General features: G+C 41.5%; 1 protein-coding gene across 1 annotated transcript in view; it reads right to left on the bottom strand.

Annotated features, from left to right (window-relative positions):
* Positions 1 to 15,782, bottom strand: part of LOC135505898 (putative palmitoyltransferase ZDHHC13) — a 32,501-nt gene extending 16,719 nt beyond the window's left edge. The window contains 2 exon segments of the mRNA XM_064925116.1: positions 4,330 to 4,550; positions 15,596 to 15,782. Coding sequence (XP_064781188.1) covers positions 4,330 to 4,550; positions 15,596 to 15,619 — 245 coding nt within the window. The 5' untranslated portion in view covers positions 15,620 to 15,782.
* Between the last annotated feature and the right edge of the window lie 1,358 nt (positions 15,783 to 17,140).

Raw genomic sequence — 17,140 nt, 5'->3', positions numbered from 1 at the left:
CTGAAAAACTTCAGTCCTTAACTATTACAAGCATACCCATAATATGATGCAGCCACCACTATGCTTAAAAATATGGAGAGTGGTACTCAGTAATGTATTGGATTTGTCCCAAACATTCATTTTATTTAGGACAAAAAGATAATTGCTTTGCTACATGTTTTGCAGCATTACTTTAGTGCCTTGTTGCAAACAGGATGCATGTTTTGGAATATTTGTATTCTGTACAGGCTTCCTTCTTTTTACTCTGTCAATTAGGTTAGTACTGTGGAGTAACTTCAATCTTGTTGATCCATCCTCAGTTCTCCTATCACAGCCATTAAGCGCTGTAACTGGTTTAAAGTCACAGCCTCATGGTGAAATCTCAGGAGTTTCTATCCACTCCCGAAACTGAGTTAGGAAGTACACCTGTATCTTCGTAGTGACTGGGTGTATTGATACACCATCCAAAGTGTAATTAATAACTCCACCATGCTCAAAGGGATATTCAATGTCTGCTTTTTATTTTTACCCATCTACCAATAGGTTCCCTTCTTTGCGAGGCATTTGAAAACCTCCCTGGTCTCTATGTTTGAATCAGTGTTTCAATTTCACTGCTCAACTTTATTTTACCTTTATTTAACTAGGCAAGTCAGTTAAGAACAAATTCTTATTTTCAATGACGGCCTAGGAACAGTGGGTTAACTGCCTGTTCAGGGGCAGAACGACAGATTTGTACCTTGTCAGCTCGGGGATTTGAACTTGCAACCTTCCGGTTACTAGTCCAATGCTCTAACCACTAGGCTACCCTGCCGCCCCGGGTGGACCTTGGGGACCTTACATACAATTGTGTATGTGTGTGGTACAGAGATGAGGTAGTCATTCATGTTAAACCCTATTATTGCACACAGAGCGAGCCCATGGAACTTGAGTCCTGATCAACGACTACAGCTCAGTTTAACGCCATAGTGCCCTCAAAGCTCATCACTTAACTAAGGAATCTGGGACTTTTTGCCTCCCAACTGGATCCTGGACTTCCTAATGGGCCGACCCCCAGGTAAGGGTAAGCAACAACACATCTGTCACGCTGATCCTTAACACGGGGTCCCTCAGGGGTGCGTGCTTAGTCCCCTCCTGTACTCCTTATTCACCCACGACTGCGTGGCCAAGCATGATTCCAACACCATCATTAAGTTTGCCGACAACAACAGTAGTAGGCCTGATCACCAACAATGATGAGACAGCCTATAGGGAGGTGGTCAGAGACCTGGCAGTGTGGTGCCAGGTCAACAACCTCTATCTCAACGTGATCAAGACAAAAGGAGCTGATTGTGAACTACAGGAAAAGGAGGGCTGAACAGGCCCCCATTAACATCAATGGGGGTGTAGTGGAGCAGGTCGAGAGCTTAAAGTTCCTTGGTGTCCACATCACCAAAAAAATGATCACGGTCCAAACACACCAAGAGTAGTAAAGAGGGCACAGCAACGCCTATTCCCCCTCAGGAGACTGAAAAGATTTGGCATGGGTCCTCAGATCCTCAAACGGTTCTACAGCTAGACCATCAAGAGCATGCTGACTGGTTGCATCGCCGCCTGGTATAGCAACTGCTCTGCATCCGACTGCAAGGCGCTACAGAGGGTAGTGGGTACAGCCCATTACGTCACTGGGGCCAAGCTTCCTGCCATCCAGGGCCTCTATACTAGGCAGCATCAGAGGAAGAACCTAAAAATTGTCAAAGACTCCAGCCACCCTAGACAGAATGTTCGCTCTGCTACCGCACGGCAAGCGGTACCGGAGCGCCAAGTTTAGGTCCAAAATGCTCCTTAAAACAGCTTCTACCCTCAAGCCATAAAACAGCTGAACAGTTCATTAAATGGCTACCCAGACTATTTGCATTGACCTCCCACTACTCACAGCAGTTTATTATCTATGCAGTCACTTTACTCCCTACCTACACATACATATTACCTCAATTACTGACTCTGTACCGGTACCCCCTGTATATAGCCTCATTACCGTAATTTCTGGACTGTTAAGTGCACCTGAATATAAGCCGCACCCACTGAATTTAAAAAATATATGTATTTTGTACATAAATAAGCCGCACGTCTATAAGCCGCAGGTGCCTACCGGTACATTGAAACAAATGAACTTTACACAGCCTTTAAACGAAACGCGGCTTGTAACATTATTTTTTTTTTTAAATAGCAGTAAACAGTAGCCTACCAAGAAAGTCAAATTCCCCGCTGAGCTCATGCTGCCCCTTCAACACGCAGCAGTCCAGGCTTTCGAAACCCGGTGATGATAGTGGATTTTTTTACAATGCTCCACGCTGTCAGGACCCACTGGCAGACTTGACCAGAAGTTGCTCTTCGCATGCTGCCCGTTTTAGTGAACATGGAGCGCCACCTTGATGGGAAGTTTGAGCGCGCTCGATTTACGTCACATTATGTGACGGTGCTCAGTTCTTTGGCGGCATGAATGTTGTGAAAGCGGGAAAAATCCATAAATTAGCCGCGTCATTGTATAAACCGCGAGGTTCAAAGCCTGGGAAAAAAGTAGCGGTTTATAGTCCGGAAATTACGGTAAATGTTAGTGTTTTTTTTCTTTTTATTACTTTATTTAGTAAATATTTTTACTTTTATTTGTCTTACAACTACATTTTTGTAAGCATTTCACACTAAAGTCTACACCCGTTGTATTCGGCGCATGTGACAAAACATTATATATTTGTTAAAATTAAGCACATTTTTTTTTACTCCTGCGCTTATTTAGGCTTGCCATAACAAAGAGGTTGAATACTGAATCAAGACCTTTCAGCTTTTCATTTGCACAAAATTATAAAAAGACAATACCTCTGACATTATGGGGTATTGTGTGTAGGCCAGTGACAAAACATCTCAATGTAATTCATTGTAAATTCAGGCTGTAACCCCCAAAATGTTTTTAAAAAGTCAAGGGGTATGAATACTTTCTGAAGGCACTGTAGATGGGAGGGCATGCAGGTTGTCACCAATTTATTAACGCGTAATTTGCCTAAATGAGTCATGGAAACACTTCAACCACTCCATTTTTATTCAACATTGTAGGTTTTTGCAAAATAGTGTGTTTCTTTTGTAGGTGTGAAGAAATTACGGTCAACTGTTTTAATCAACACAGTCAATTTCCTGCTCGGGTGCATTTCCATTCATCACATCTATGCGAGCTTTCTAAATGTCAACAACAACAAAAAATGTGCACTGCACAAGTTAATGGAAACCGCTAATGATTGAAATGACACCCACCCTGTATTCAAGAGCATGCGTCTCAACCGATGGCGGGCACAACACACAAACCTCAGTTGAGGTGTTTACGCATGTTCACACATTTTTATATCATATATCTTAAGGTTAATGGCACAATTGTTACATTTTTTTGGGGGTCATTTATTTTAAAATAATGACAGCCCTGTTTGTAGATTTTAAATTATAATCAGACTATATTTTCCAGTGATGAAGACACGGATGTCTCATGGTATGCTGGGGTATGCAAAACGGGTCAACTTTGAGCACCTTGATCTCCGGAATGTTTTGGCATTCAGGGCTAAAAAGTACGTTTCTGACCACTTTTTCCAAGGACAAACATGTCTGGTAAGTTATATTTTAAATTTTAAAAAACAAAAAGGTATGCTGCAAAAAAACGATTGAATTAAAAATGGATTTACCCCATAGTTAATCCCGCGCTTCCTCCAATGCATATACGTGTTCTGTGGGTTATTATACAGATGTGAAGTAAACTGAGGAAAAATTAAGTTAGCCAAGGCAAGCGGGTGGTAATATTAGTTTGCCAACGTAGTTAGCTAGCTAAAGTCAGCTAGATAGCTAACGTTAATAACTTTGTGTGTAATTCGCGCTATTGAAACATACATAACTGTAATGCATCATTTCGAATACAGGTTGCATTCCAAAATTCCCGGTAAGGAAACACGTTTGTTGCATGGAGTGTGTGATGACAACCACCAGAGAAGCTAGTGATCACACAGGGAGCAGATCTGTTTGTGCGCGACACCCCACCGCCCAAATTTTACGGATCCACACGATTCACGTGGATGAATATTGCCGGAAGAGTGACGTGTTCACATCACTGAAAGCTATTCAGTCCTCAGAATTGCCATTTAGCCTGAAGGCAAAGTAGCAAGAATAACAATCTGATCCCTACTGCTTTATGGATCTCCAGAGGGGGATTTCAAATGAAAATCTATTACCCATACAGTGCACTAATTCTGACCTGAGGTATGGAGCTGGGAGCACAACAATTGTAATGTGTGGCCATTAATAGGGCTTCGTATGAGACACAACAGAGGTGAATCTTACTGTGTTGCCTTGACAATGTCCCAGCTGCTGCTGTCATCCATATGCGCACGTTTCTTGGGCTGCTGAGTGGGGTCTATCATCTGGCCAGCTCTTGGGCCAAACTGGCCATGGAAAGCAGGCATGAATCCGTGTGCCATCCTACTGCCGTGATCCCCGAATCCATGCACCGCAGGCACATGCGAGTGACCCCCGTGGCCATGGCAACTGTCATGGTTGTGACCCTGTAAAAAACACAAAAAGAGAGAATGGGCACATTATCAACTATGGATGGGAATTCTCAATTCTGGTGAGTTTGCCTGACTTGCAAATAGATGGTATGCAGTGATTGACATTAAGGGTTGGCCTACTGCCTGGGGAAATTGAACTGAGCAGTCACGTAAATTGAGCCTGCTCTGAGGTTGACCCATTGGGCAGGTGATAAAAAAACGACAAAATCGTGAAAACATCCAAACTGCACAGAATTCCAGTAGCCTGATCTTTCGGGTTCCTCCCTATTGTTTACGTGAAAGACAGACAATTTATGGCATTAAGGCAATACCATGGTAACCAAATTACAGTGAGACTCAAAAGAATTTATGCCAAACAAACATTGAAATCTCAGAATACGCTCCGAATTAAGATTCAACGATGTTTGCAGAATGAAATGGGGTGTCAGCTGTGACATGACACATTAACTTTGAAAATAAATATATTTTGGTTATTTAACTCCTGTAAGTGAAGTGGATTTACACTTCGTAACGGAATTGCGGTAACGGAATTTAATCATGGGTCCCTGATCTGTACTCCACAGAAATGCTTAATTATGTCACTCTTCATGGTAATGTATCCTAAAATAGGTACACACAAAGGTAGAAATATGCAATATCCTCCTTTGCATACGTGGGTATTATTCTACACACTAGCAATTAAAAAATGTTTTAATTTATTTAACTAGGCAAGTCAGTTAAGAGCAAATTCTTATTTACAATGATGGCAATTATTTTAATGAGCTTTGCCCCCAAACAAGACAAAATAGGTTGGTCCGGACAAATCTGAACTAATCATAGACATCTATTTTTCCCAAGTTTGGACATCAAAGTATAGCACAGTTTAGCTCAACATAGTAGAGTTCAGTACAGTACATGAATGTACTCCACTACTGTGATGTCCAAACTTGTGAACCCAACTGTGGTTTGACTACTATAATCTCAGTGTGGCAAATTCAATTGCAGTAATTCTGTTACCGATTTGGTAGCAGAATTTAGTTTGAAAACACTTCATTCATAAATAAAATTGATATCAGTAAAAACACTAATTGATAGGTCTACTTTGTTACTTCTGCGAAATGTCGTTATCCTCCCTCATGAGGGAGAGAAATAAGGAACTATCTTAAAAGATACAATAATGGGTTTTTGGTTAATAGAATCTCAAGGCACAAGGCAATGTTTCTTAAAAACTTACAGAAGGCAAATAATTTGATCAAAACGAAATATAAGTGTTGATATTAGTTGCCAGGGGTCTTTTCTTCAACATTATTATGGTGTATTTCTAATACCTTTTAATACTTTTTCTGGTAGATGTTTTCTAAAAAGACCCCTTTTCCAGCTGTTTGACCAGCTCATTCCACACTTTTAGGATGGAAAATGGTAGAAACCTGTATATATGCCTTAATTTCGCAAACATACAGACTTAGCTTTCATTTGACATGCTACTATGAACTTCACATGTTGGTCTCTTTTACATGGAAATTACAATTGATGGCAATCGGGCAAGTTGTGCTCGCCTGATTGATTCCGTTACTGATTTCTCCCCTGTGTGAGTGCACTGGAGGCATTATGACACTGAGTGTAAATAGCTCATTTAGATTTTCGGGGCAAGTGATAATCTTCAGGCAACCAAAACATAAAAAAATTTAAAAAATAAAAATACTCCTGACATGCCCGGTGGCATAAAGCCTTTCAGACTAATGTCAATCCCTGGTATGCACAATGTACCATCCTCCAAGTCACCAAACCAAGGGTTACTGATCTCTTAATAGCTACAATACCAAGCCAATATACTAACATGGGTTATTAACCAAACTGGGCTTTGAACCTAACATCACTGATGAATTGGTCATCATTCAAGTCATGTTTCTAACGGGACCTCTTGGCATAATGGAAACTGTACAAACTACCCCAAAATGTGGTGCAATATCTATAAAATAAGGCACAAACAAACACAAATATCCTCAGTTACTGTACGGAGTTGGACCACAAACAGCAGTGTAGACTCGAGTCGGATGACTTGGACTCAAGTCACAAATTTGCTGACTTGAGAGTCGACGTGATATAAAGTAACTGGAGACTCGACTTGAACTTGGAGCCTCAAGACTCGACTTGAGACTGATGACTTGAAATTATCAGGCCAAGTTGTAACAGTCTCTCCATGGATTGGCTAGTGAAACTCATACAGCTCTCTGATAGGAGCAGCAAACACGCTCAGGTCGGGTGAGCTAGCACAGGGGTTCTCAAATTGGGGAGTTGCGAGTGGGAAAAAAAATACATATTTTAATAGGCTACATAAAGCCTACCATCTGTATTTTTGTATACATACACGTATGTGGGCACCCCTTCAAATTAGTGGATTCGGCTATTTCAGACACACACATTGCTGACAGGTGTAAAAAAATTGAACACACAGCCATGCAATCTCCATAGACAAACATTGGCAGCAGAATGGTCTTACTGAAGAGCTCAGTGACTTTCAACGTGGCACTGTCATAGGATGCCAACTTTCCAACAAGTCAGTTCGTCAAATGTCTGCCCTGCTAGAACTGCCCCGGGCCAACTGTAAATGCTGTTATTGTGAAGTGGAAACGTCTAGGAGCAACAACGGCTCAGCCGCGAAGTGGTAGGCCACAAGCTCACAAAACGGGACCACCGAGTGCCAAAGCGCGTAAAAAAATCGTTGTCCTTGGTTGCAACACCACTACAGAGTTCCAAACTGCTTCTGGAAGCAACATCAGCACAATAACTGTTTGTCGGGAGCTTCATAAAACGGGTTCCATTGCCGAGCAGCCGAACAAGCCTAAGATCACCATGTGCAATGCCAAGCGTTGGCTGGAATGGTGTAAAGCTCGCCTCCATTGGACTCCGGAGCAGTGGAAACGTGTTCTATGAAATGATGAATCACACTTGACCCCCGAAGGAAATAAAATGAAAGAGAATATACAATTCGAGGGAGATAGAAAGCAGTTGCTTCGCAAGCCTTAAAATACATGATCTAAGTGATTGATAGTTGGTATTCAGCAGTCATAAAAGCATTCCTTATTACCTTTGAAGAACTACTAAAATTGTGATTTTGTTAGACAGCAGCTCTATAGGAGATGAGATGACTTGGAATTAAATAAATGTTTTAAAACAAGTGTTTTATTAAAGTAATGTGAATAAGTGATAAGCAGTAATAGACAGTCACTACCATCATGAGACTTATTAATTGTATTCTGTGTCGTTAATACATTCAACTCACAATTCATTTCATGGCAAAAAATAAATCGAAAACCGTGATTATTTTTTAATAACAAACAGAAACTGAACTGACCTCAGAAAGCACTAATAAGCAGGTATACTCCGTAGACACTTTTTTTGGTAGGCATTGCGTATACTCACTTCTTAATACCCACAATGCGTATCTAAGTAGGCTGTTAGTGGAAGTAAACACCATATCAATTAATAATGGCTGAGGGTATTATTATTTCTTCGTAAGAGCAGGAATGTGCACACGGTAAGACATGACTGAATGTGAAGTAAAAACATCCAGGTTTCAAACAATTTAAGGAATATGAAAAATATAGCAATGCTATTGATAGGCCTAACAGTCCTCTGGTAGATGGAGGCTATCCCAAAACCCTTCAATTAAATGTTAATAAACTCAGCAAAAAAAGAAACGTCCCTGTCAATTGCGTTCATTTTCAGCAAACTTAACATGAGTAAATATTTGTATGAACATAACAAGATTCAACAACTGAGACAAACTGAACAAGTTCAGTGACTAACAGAAATGGAATGTGTCCCTGAACAAAGGGGGGGGTCAAAATCAAAAGTAACAATGAGTATCCTCATCGACTGCACCAATTCTTGCTCTGAGATGTTACCCCACTCTTCCCGGACATTTCTGGGGGAAATGGCCCTAGCGCTCACCCTCCGATCCAACAGGTCTCAGACATGCTCAATAGGATTGAGATTCAGGCTCGTCGCTGGACATGGCAGAACAATGACATTCCTGTCTTGCAGGAAATCACGCACAGAATGAGCAGTATGGCTGGTGGCATTGTCATGCTGAGCTTGCAGGAAGGGTACCACATGAGGGAGGACGATGTCTTCCCAGTAACGCACAGCGTTGAGATAGCCTGCAATGACAGCAAGTTCAGTCTGATGATGCTGTGACACACCACCCCAGACCATGATGGACCCTCCACCTCCAAATCGATCCCGCTCCAGAGTACAGGCCTTGGTGTAACGCCCATTCCTTCGACGATTAAACGCAAATCCGACCATCTCCCCTGGTGAGACAAAACCATGACTCGTCAGTGAAGAGCACTTTTTGCCAGTCCTGCCTGGTACCAATGACGGTGGGTTTTGCCCATAGGTGACGTTGTTGCCGGTGATGTCTGGTGAGGACCTGCCTTACAACAGGCCTACAAGCCCTCAGTCCAGCCTCTCTCAGCCTATTTCGGACAGTCTGAGCACTGATGGAGGGATTGTGCGTTCCCGGTGTAACTCGGGGAGTTGTTGTTGCCATCCTGTACCTGTCCCGCAGGTGTGATGTTTGGATGTACCGATCCTGTGCAGGTTTTGTTACTCGTGGTCTGCCACTGCGAGGACGATCAACTGTTCGTCCTGTCTCCCTGTAGCGCTGTCTTAGGCGTCTCTCAAATTGGACATTGCAATTTATTGCCCTGGCCACATCTGCAGTCCTCATGCCTAAGGAACATTCACACAGATGAGTAGGGACCCTGGGAATCTTTCTTTTGGGGGTTTTCAGAGTCAGTAGAAAGGCCTCTTTAGTGTAAATAGTTTCCTTAACTGTGACCATAATTGCCTACCGTTTGATAACTGTTAGTGTCTTAATGACTGTTCCACAGGTGCATGTTCAGTAATTGTTTATGGTTCATTGAACAAGCATGGGAAACAGTGTTAAAACCCTTTACAATGAAGATCTGCGAAGTTATTTGGATTTTTACAAATGATATTTGAAAGTCAGGGTCCTGAAAATAGGACATTTCTTTTTTTGCTGAGTTTAGCTACAAAAGGAGCCCATGCCTACCTTGCAGAATGATATAATTCTGATATCAACGTGATAGTGTGGTGCAGACAGACCATGCTTTCCTTCCGATCCTGCAATCTTCACTGCATACAGGGAGATGGGTTGTATGATTCTGCTTGCTCTGGACTCCAGAGAAGCGACATGGTATCCCTCCCTACTTGATATTGAATACTAACAATGACTTGCTGTACAGTTATTGGATCGGGTGCCCAATTGTAGGGAGAGGATTACCGTAAATAAATATTCAGCTCCAAAAATGGTTTGGTAATCAAAAATATAAATTGTTTACTTTGCAAGCTCACCAGCAATGAGGCATCAAGCAGAGTATGTGAGTAGAGTTAAGTTCCTTTAAAAAAAAAACTAAAAAAAAAACACAATTTAACCAACACCCATCTATTTTTGTGACTACCTGGACCTACCATTTGGTTTTGAAGTATTGAAACCAGACCATACGATTTGAATAAACATGAAAAGATGACTAAGAAGCACTCATCATTTTAAATAGGCTACATGTCGTATTAAACAGCATATAAACACTAAATTGGCCAGGAGCCAGACCGGTAGCCAGAGAAGGAACGAATATGAATTATTTAGGCTATATATTTAAATTATTTCAAGGCTATATAGCCTACAAATAAATACATTGAAGCATTTGCGAGTGCGACACACTAGGCTGGCAGGAACATTAAGCGCTCAGCATTTAACCATTTTGTTGTATGAAATCATGATTTTGTCTATAAATGGTGCATATAGACTGACTTTGTTTAGAATTACATAAAAATTAAAAAATTAAGTGATTAGGCTCAGCCAACAGTGCCTTTGAATTCACTTTTAGAAACATGAGTTTGGACAGTCTGTAGATTCAGGCTCATGTGACGGTACCTGGAGAGCAGGCCAGCAGCAGAGAAACCCCTCTCACTGTTTGCAGAGCCACTGGGGATGGTGATGTGAGCGCTCCAGCTTTAGGGAAACTTGCTCTGCGCTCCAGTCAAATTGGGCTCACATACTCTGGCATCAAGCAATAATTACTAGCATTGGCATAATGGTCTTTTGGTATGTCATTTAAAAAATAAAAATAAACTTATGAAACGTGCATTTTAAATGTCTTGTAAAAAAAAAAACATTCTTACATAATCAAAATATGTTGTAGACAACATAATGAACAGGGCTGTGTGGTAGTTTCAATAAATATATTGCTTTTCCCCCCTTGATTTTAGATATTAAAAAAAAAAAACTTGACTGGGGGATCACGTGACCCTTGAACGAGATGGCCGCATGAACTAAGTGCTCCTCACAAGTAGTTTCCAATTCCTAATCTTACCTCCACTCCAAGTTCAAACTCATTTAGCTTTTGTAAAAAAAGTCATGGCGGCTACAGGTGACATTTTTACCCGGACTTTAGTATTAGCGACGGAAAAAGCTTCCAAGAAGAAGCCAGGTTCAGAAAAAAATAGCGCCATTAGCCAGGAGCAAGAGAACCCGCTCCCCCCCCGAGGCACAACGAAAGCAAACCTCGCACTCTGTTGAAGACATCCTTTCTGAGTTGAGATCCCAACGTACAGAACTAAACACCAAATTAGATGCCATTAACTCTCAGCTCAGTGCGATAGGGGGCATGGTGACAATCCTGGAAAACGCTGGACGCGGGACGCCTGGACGAGGCAGAGGGGCGAATCCTATCCATGGAAAACTTATTGACAGATGCCATGGAAACAATAGCATATGCTAAAAAGAAAATTGAGGACCTGGAAAACAGGGGACGAAGGAATAATTGTGTTCTATTCAATCTGGGCGAAAAAGAAGAGGGAAATATGCCACTGATCCGCTACCTGCAAGACAAACTTCCCGAGTGGCTCCACCTGTCCACCGACAGGCCCATAGAACTCGAGAGAGCTCACCGAGCACTGAGGCCCCCACCTGCAGCCAGACAACTACCGCGCCCAATCACCATACGTTTCCTGAGATTCACCGACAAGGAACGAGTCCTACAGGCGGCGAAAAACAACACCATCACAGTGGGAAACGCCAAACTCGCTTTACACCAGGACCTGTCAACTGGAATACGCCGAAAGCGCCGAGAGTTTGACGAAGTGAAGAAATACTCAATTGACCGAGGCATCTTCAGGGGATTCAAATACTCAAACGAGGTCAGGATTCTTCACCAAGTAGCCTTGCGACACTTCAAAACTCCCGAAGAGGCAAAACGTTTTTTGAAAGACAATCCTGGTCAATGAGAAACAGACCAATGACTATTAATGCCATTACTAAAGGAGGTAAGACCCACCCCCTAAATGTCACTATAGCCGTCCAATTTATATTTATTTTCCTTTAACTGAGAGGGATGGGCTGTATAGCCTAACCTAGGCCTACTAATGTTTCAGCCTACTTTTATTTCCCTGGTTTTTTGTTGCTATTATTACTTGGGGTTCCCTATGTCCCTTGGGGGAGGTATATGTAGGCTGGGCTATTGATTAGATTTTTCTCCCCTCTTTTACTGTGGTCTGGACGAGGGCAACTGTGTCATTTACTCAATGCGGGGTGGAGAGGATGAGGCATTTTTTTGGTGGGGAGAGGGAGACGTTGTGCGTTGCTAACTGTTCCCGGTTTTTGTTTTATTCGGAACACAGAATTGAGACTGAGCGCGGGGGGGGTAATAGATCCAACGGGATGTGTCGAGTTGTTTGGGAACTCGGCTGGGGTGTTCAGAGATTATTTTATGTACACCATTTATTTTCCTTTTATGTGAACGCAGCTGTAACTACTATCCACTTTTACCCAGCGATGACTTGCACTAAAGTTCGATTACCAGTACCTTAAATCTATTGACATGGAACTGCCATGGTCTAGGGCATGCAATAAAACTGAAAAAGATACTATGTGCTCTAAAAAAGGAAAAAGCAGACATCGCGCTATTACAAGAGAGACACCTCTGTGATGCTGAACATGCCAAACTCCGCAGAGCTTGGGTGGGACAGGTGTATTTCTCATCTTTCAAATCAAACAGTAGAGGCACAGCCATACTTATCCATAAAAATGTTCCATTCGTAATTGACAAAAACATATCTGATCCGGAGGGGAGATTTATTGAGTAACTGGGTCACTATATGGTCAACCAATTACTATATTAAACATATACGCCCCTAACACAGATACTCTTGCCTTCATGTCAAAAATGATAACCCTGTTCAATGAGCATTGTGTCTCCTTTGGCGTGGTGGCCGGAGATTTTAATTGTACCCTTAACCCAACCCTAGACAAATCATCTCAAGTCCCCACCACAAATCCTAGATCTGCAAAGATGTTGAACTCTTACTAAAGCGATGGGACTGATAGATATCTGGAGAGAGACCAATAGCTCATCTATGGACTATACATACTACTCTAATGTCCATAACACCTACTCCCGTATAGATTACATTTTTATCCCAAAGAGTTTCATAAATTCAGCCACATGTACAATCGGACCCATAGCACTTTCAGATCACGCCTTTGTCCACCTCCGCTTTGACCTCTGCAAAAACATCCCGAGGTCAAAGAGCTGGAAATTCAACACCTCCATGCTATCAAACAAAGCGTTCCATACATTGGTGACTACATGGATAGACAACTACACACAAGACAACAAAGATTTTCCTGTTTCTCCGGCCACAATGTGGGACGCTGCTAAAGCCACACTAAGAGGTCATCTAATCGCATATGCTTCCTCTAAGAAAAAAGCAATGGAAGCACACAGGCTAGATCTTGAGAGGGAGCTGGAATGCTGTGAAAGAATACATAAACAATCCCCAGACAGCACCTCCTGGAGTCATCTTAAAGCAGCCAAAGCCAAACTGAATTTGGACTACACTCGGGACATTTAAAAAAGGGTCTTCTTTACTAAACAGAAATACCATGAGTATAGCAATAGGCCCAGTAGATTGCTAGTAGGTCACATACAACCCAAAATATCAATTTAACTTTTCATGATTTTTACTGCAAACTATACACCTCTGAGAGAAAACGCAGAGGCAGAGCTCCACTCTTTCCGAGAGGGAATCTCGCTACCTAAACTATCAGAGACCGACCAAGCAGATCTCAACTCCCCTTTCACTCCTGAGGAGATCCTGGAGGCAATTACCTCCATGCCACCTAATAAGTCCCCAGGCCCAGATGGATTCCCCAGAGAGTTCTACAAAGCTTTTTGGCCTCTCCCTCCAAGAGGAGGTTTAGAACTCAGTTGAATGAAGTTGAAACCCTTCTTGTCACAGCACTATCCATTAAAGGCCAAATATCTTACATTTATAGACTCCTTTCTGAGAAAGGAGGCTCCTCCTTTACTCCTTTGAAAATAATCTGGGAAAAGGACCTTGGTCTGACTATCAGTGATGAGTTATGGGCGGAGGTTTGCGATAGGGTATACTGCTCCTCTACCAATGTAAAAATGAAATAATCTAATTACAAATTTTTGTACAAATTTTATTATACTCTTTTGAGACTCCATAGAATGAAAACAGATATGTCTCCTAACTGTAAAAGATGTAACTCTGAAAGTGGAACCTATATGCATGTATTTTGGAGCTGTAGAGAGATTGCCAGAATCTGGCAATCTATACATACTGCTGCACAGAAAACACTAGAGGTACAGTTTGATATGACCCCGTGTATCTACCTCCCTAATGCCCAGCAGGACTTTGTTCTTGATCCTGACAGGGAAAATTTGCTTATGACTATTACATACTTTGCTAAGAAATGTATTCTTCTATTGTGGGCCTCTAATACCCCTCCTACATTTAAAATGTGGATTGACCAGATTGTTGACTTTCTCCCTCTTGAAAAGCTCACTTATGACCTCCACAAGAGACAGCCCAAGTTTGATAGACTCTGGTCTCCACTACTCAACTATATTTCAAACTGGACAGAGTGAACTGGGTGACTAGGGAAATGCGCAGATACATGTTGTGTAAGGTACTGTAAAACCTAAAAACGAATTATTGGCCCGTCGTCTCAGCGAATGCTAGAAATAGCTGATAAGAACCTTGATAGTGCTGCTGCAAGTGTTGGTTTTTTTGTGTTTTTATTTTGTTTTTGAGTACGTGTGCATATATATAATATATATAATATAAATATATAAATATAAATATATATATATAAATAATCAAGGAAAATAAATAGATTAAGAAAAAATAAGTGTTTATTTGACTTTAACATTAATTTTAATTGTATTTTTATTTTTTCAAATGTACTATTATATTTTTTGACTTTTTATTTTAAGCCTGTCACATCTGTGAATGTGGAATGTGTTTTGTTGGTTGATTGAAAAACAAAACTTGACTGGACTCTACTCTCTAACAATACACGATTTGGCCTTGACTCGACCTGGTCTTCCTGGGACACGGACCTAATGACTCGAACAATACTGACTTGATCCCAACAGTTATCAAACCTAGCTAAACTAGTTACTGCAGCTTTGTTAGGAAGTTAGCTAAATAATACGGTTTCCCAGTTCTACGACACACATATCCAGATATTAAAACAAATAAAACAATTAACTAGGCAAGTCAATTAAGAACACATTTGTATTTACAATGACGGCCTTCACCGGCAAAAACCGGGACGACGCTGGGCCAATTGTGCGCCGCCCTATGGGACTCCCAATCACGGCCGGTTGTGATACAGCTACCAAACCAACCTAGCTAGCTATACTAACGCCAGATGCATAGACGATGACAGTTGTCTGAAACGTCGTTGGTAATCTGACATTACATGCCTACTGATCAGTGCCAGTTTAGTTATTTTAACGTTATTAGCAAGCTAACGTTAGCTCGCCTTGGCGTGCATGACTGCTGCCTCTTCTCAATGGCATTTCCACCAAACTTGCTGCCAGTTCAGGAAGCCGCTAACTATCAGTAGCTACACATGATGGCTATTTTAGCAACGCTCTGAATAGAAAACAATGATTCCCTTCCTCTTCAATCAAGAATCACTGTAAAGTTCAATTTACGCCAGTATCTCCCTTCCAATCCATTGTACAGCCAGAACTGTGACGAGAGGACAACGAAAACGTTACTATTGTAAAGTGGCTGTTCCACTGATGTCAGAAGGTGAATTCACCAATTTGTAAGTCGCTCTGGATAAGAGCGTCTGCTAAATGACTTAAATGTAAATGTAAATTTTGCTGGCGAACTTCCTTCCCCTTCGGCCACAATTTCCTGTATATATGAGCCACAGTTTACGTCCCGCCTACAATCCCTCAGTTTTATTTTATTCATCGGACTATTGACCCCTTTCTGTGTTTGCAAACATTGCGGCACAAGGGCGATGCGCGCAAATTGGTGGCAGAACAAGGGGGAGTTCTTAGAGAAAGTCAGCAAAAGAAAAGGCTATATTTACATCCCAGACGCGACACATACATCTCGCCGACGTCCGCCTGACAGCGGTAGATCGTGTTCCATTTAACGTCCGCAGGAGGGCTGCTGTGATTGTGGTACTGTAAATCGAAATGCTTTGCGCGCTGCACAGGCCCACGGCCACTCAGCATCACTGAGTCGGCCGTAGATCGCGTAGACATCGAAATTGGGAAGAGTGTCTCAATGCATAATTCCTCACATGCGGGCGGACAAGTTTCCCACATTTTAGGCATAGCCTACCCTTGGACAGTCAAAATATGGTTGTCAATCATTTTATCAGAAAATATGTATAAATATATGCATAAAAGCGCAGGTGTCCATTCGGCAAATCATAAACCAAGTGGCCACACATTTGCGCTGTGTAGAAGATAAGAAATCCAAAGAGATGAGTTGTCAATCACTGAATCATCCATCCACATTACGTCTCATAACAATGCTTAAACACTTTGGTGAAGTCCAGGGGTTCTCAAACTGGATTCTCAAACGAGAGACCACAGTCGACATCCACCAGTTGCACATTTTACTCATACACTTTTTTAAATTATCATGCAAATCTTAAAATTAATAAAAGATGCTGTGATGCCAAAATGCTTAGAACAAATCGATAAACGAGTAGGCTACATTCAGACACGAAATATTATGTTGTTCTCTATTTTGGGGTATAGGTCTACATGAGGGGATTTGATAGATGAAGAAATGTAATCAATAAATGGATAGATCTGGACTAGGATTAATGAAGCAATTTTACGAAATAGGCTTGAATTACAAACTGACCCAATATAGCATGCATGCAGCCACCACTTCAAATTGTCCAGTCATATAATTCCAATAAAATACATTCATGAGATAATTGAGTGTTATCTACAGGTAAATAGAAGACTATGAGAAAAATAGCAGTACAGCCATGATCAAAACTAGTGCGAGAGACTAACTACGTGACAAGGATCATTGCAGATCACTGCAAGCACCTGGTTTGCCAGTATTTACTTGAAGAAGCTAACGTTAACTGTCAAATTGGGTAATCACCTATCTTATTATTACATCTAAGCCAGATATGCCAGATAAGGTCAAGGTAGGAAATGTTAGTTATCCCGTGAGAGTTTTTGTTCCTGAAAATACTATGGTTTTTAGTTTCAAGT

The sequence above is a fragment of the Oncorhynchus masou genome, chromosome 2 (genome assembly GCF_036934945.1).
Source record: "Oncorhynchus masou masou isolate Uvic2021 chromosome 2, UVic_Omas_1.1, whole genome shotgun sequence".
NCBI lineage: Eukaryota > Metazoa > Chordata > Actinopteri > Salmoniformes > Salmonidae > Oncorhynchus > Oncorhynchus masou.
Note: the sequence above shows the minus strand (reverse complement) of the source record. Positions and strands in the feature narration are given on the sequence as shown.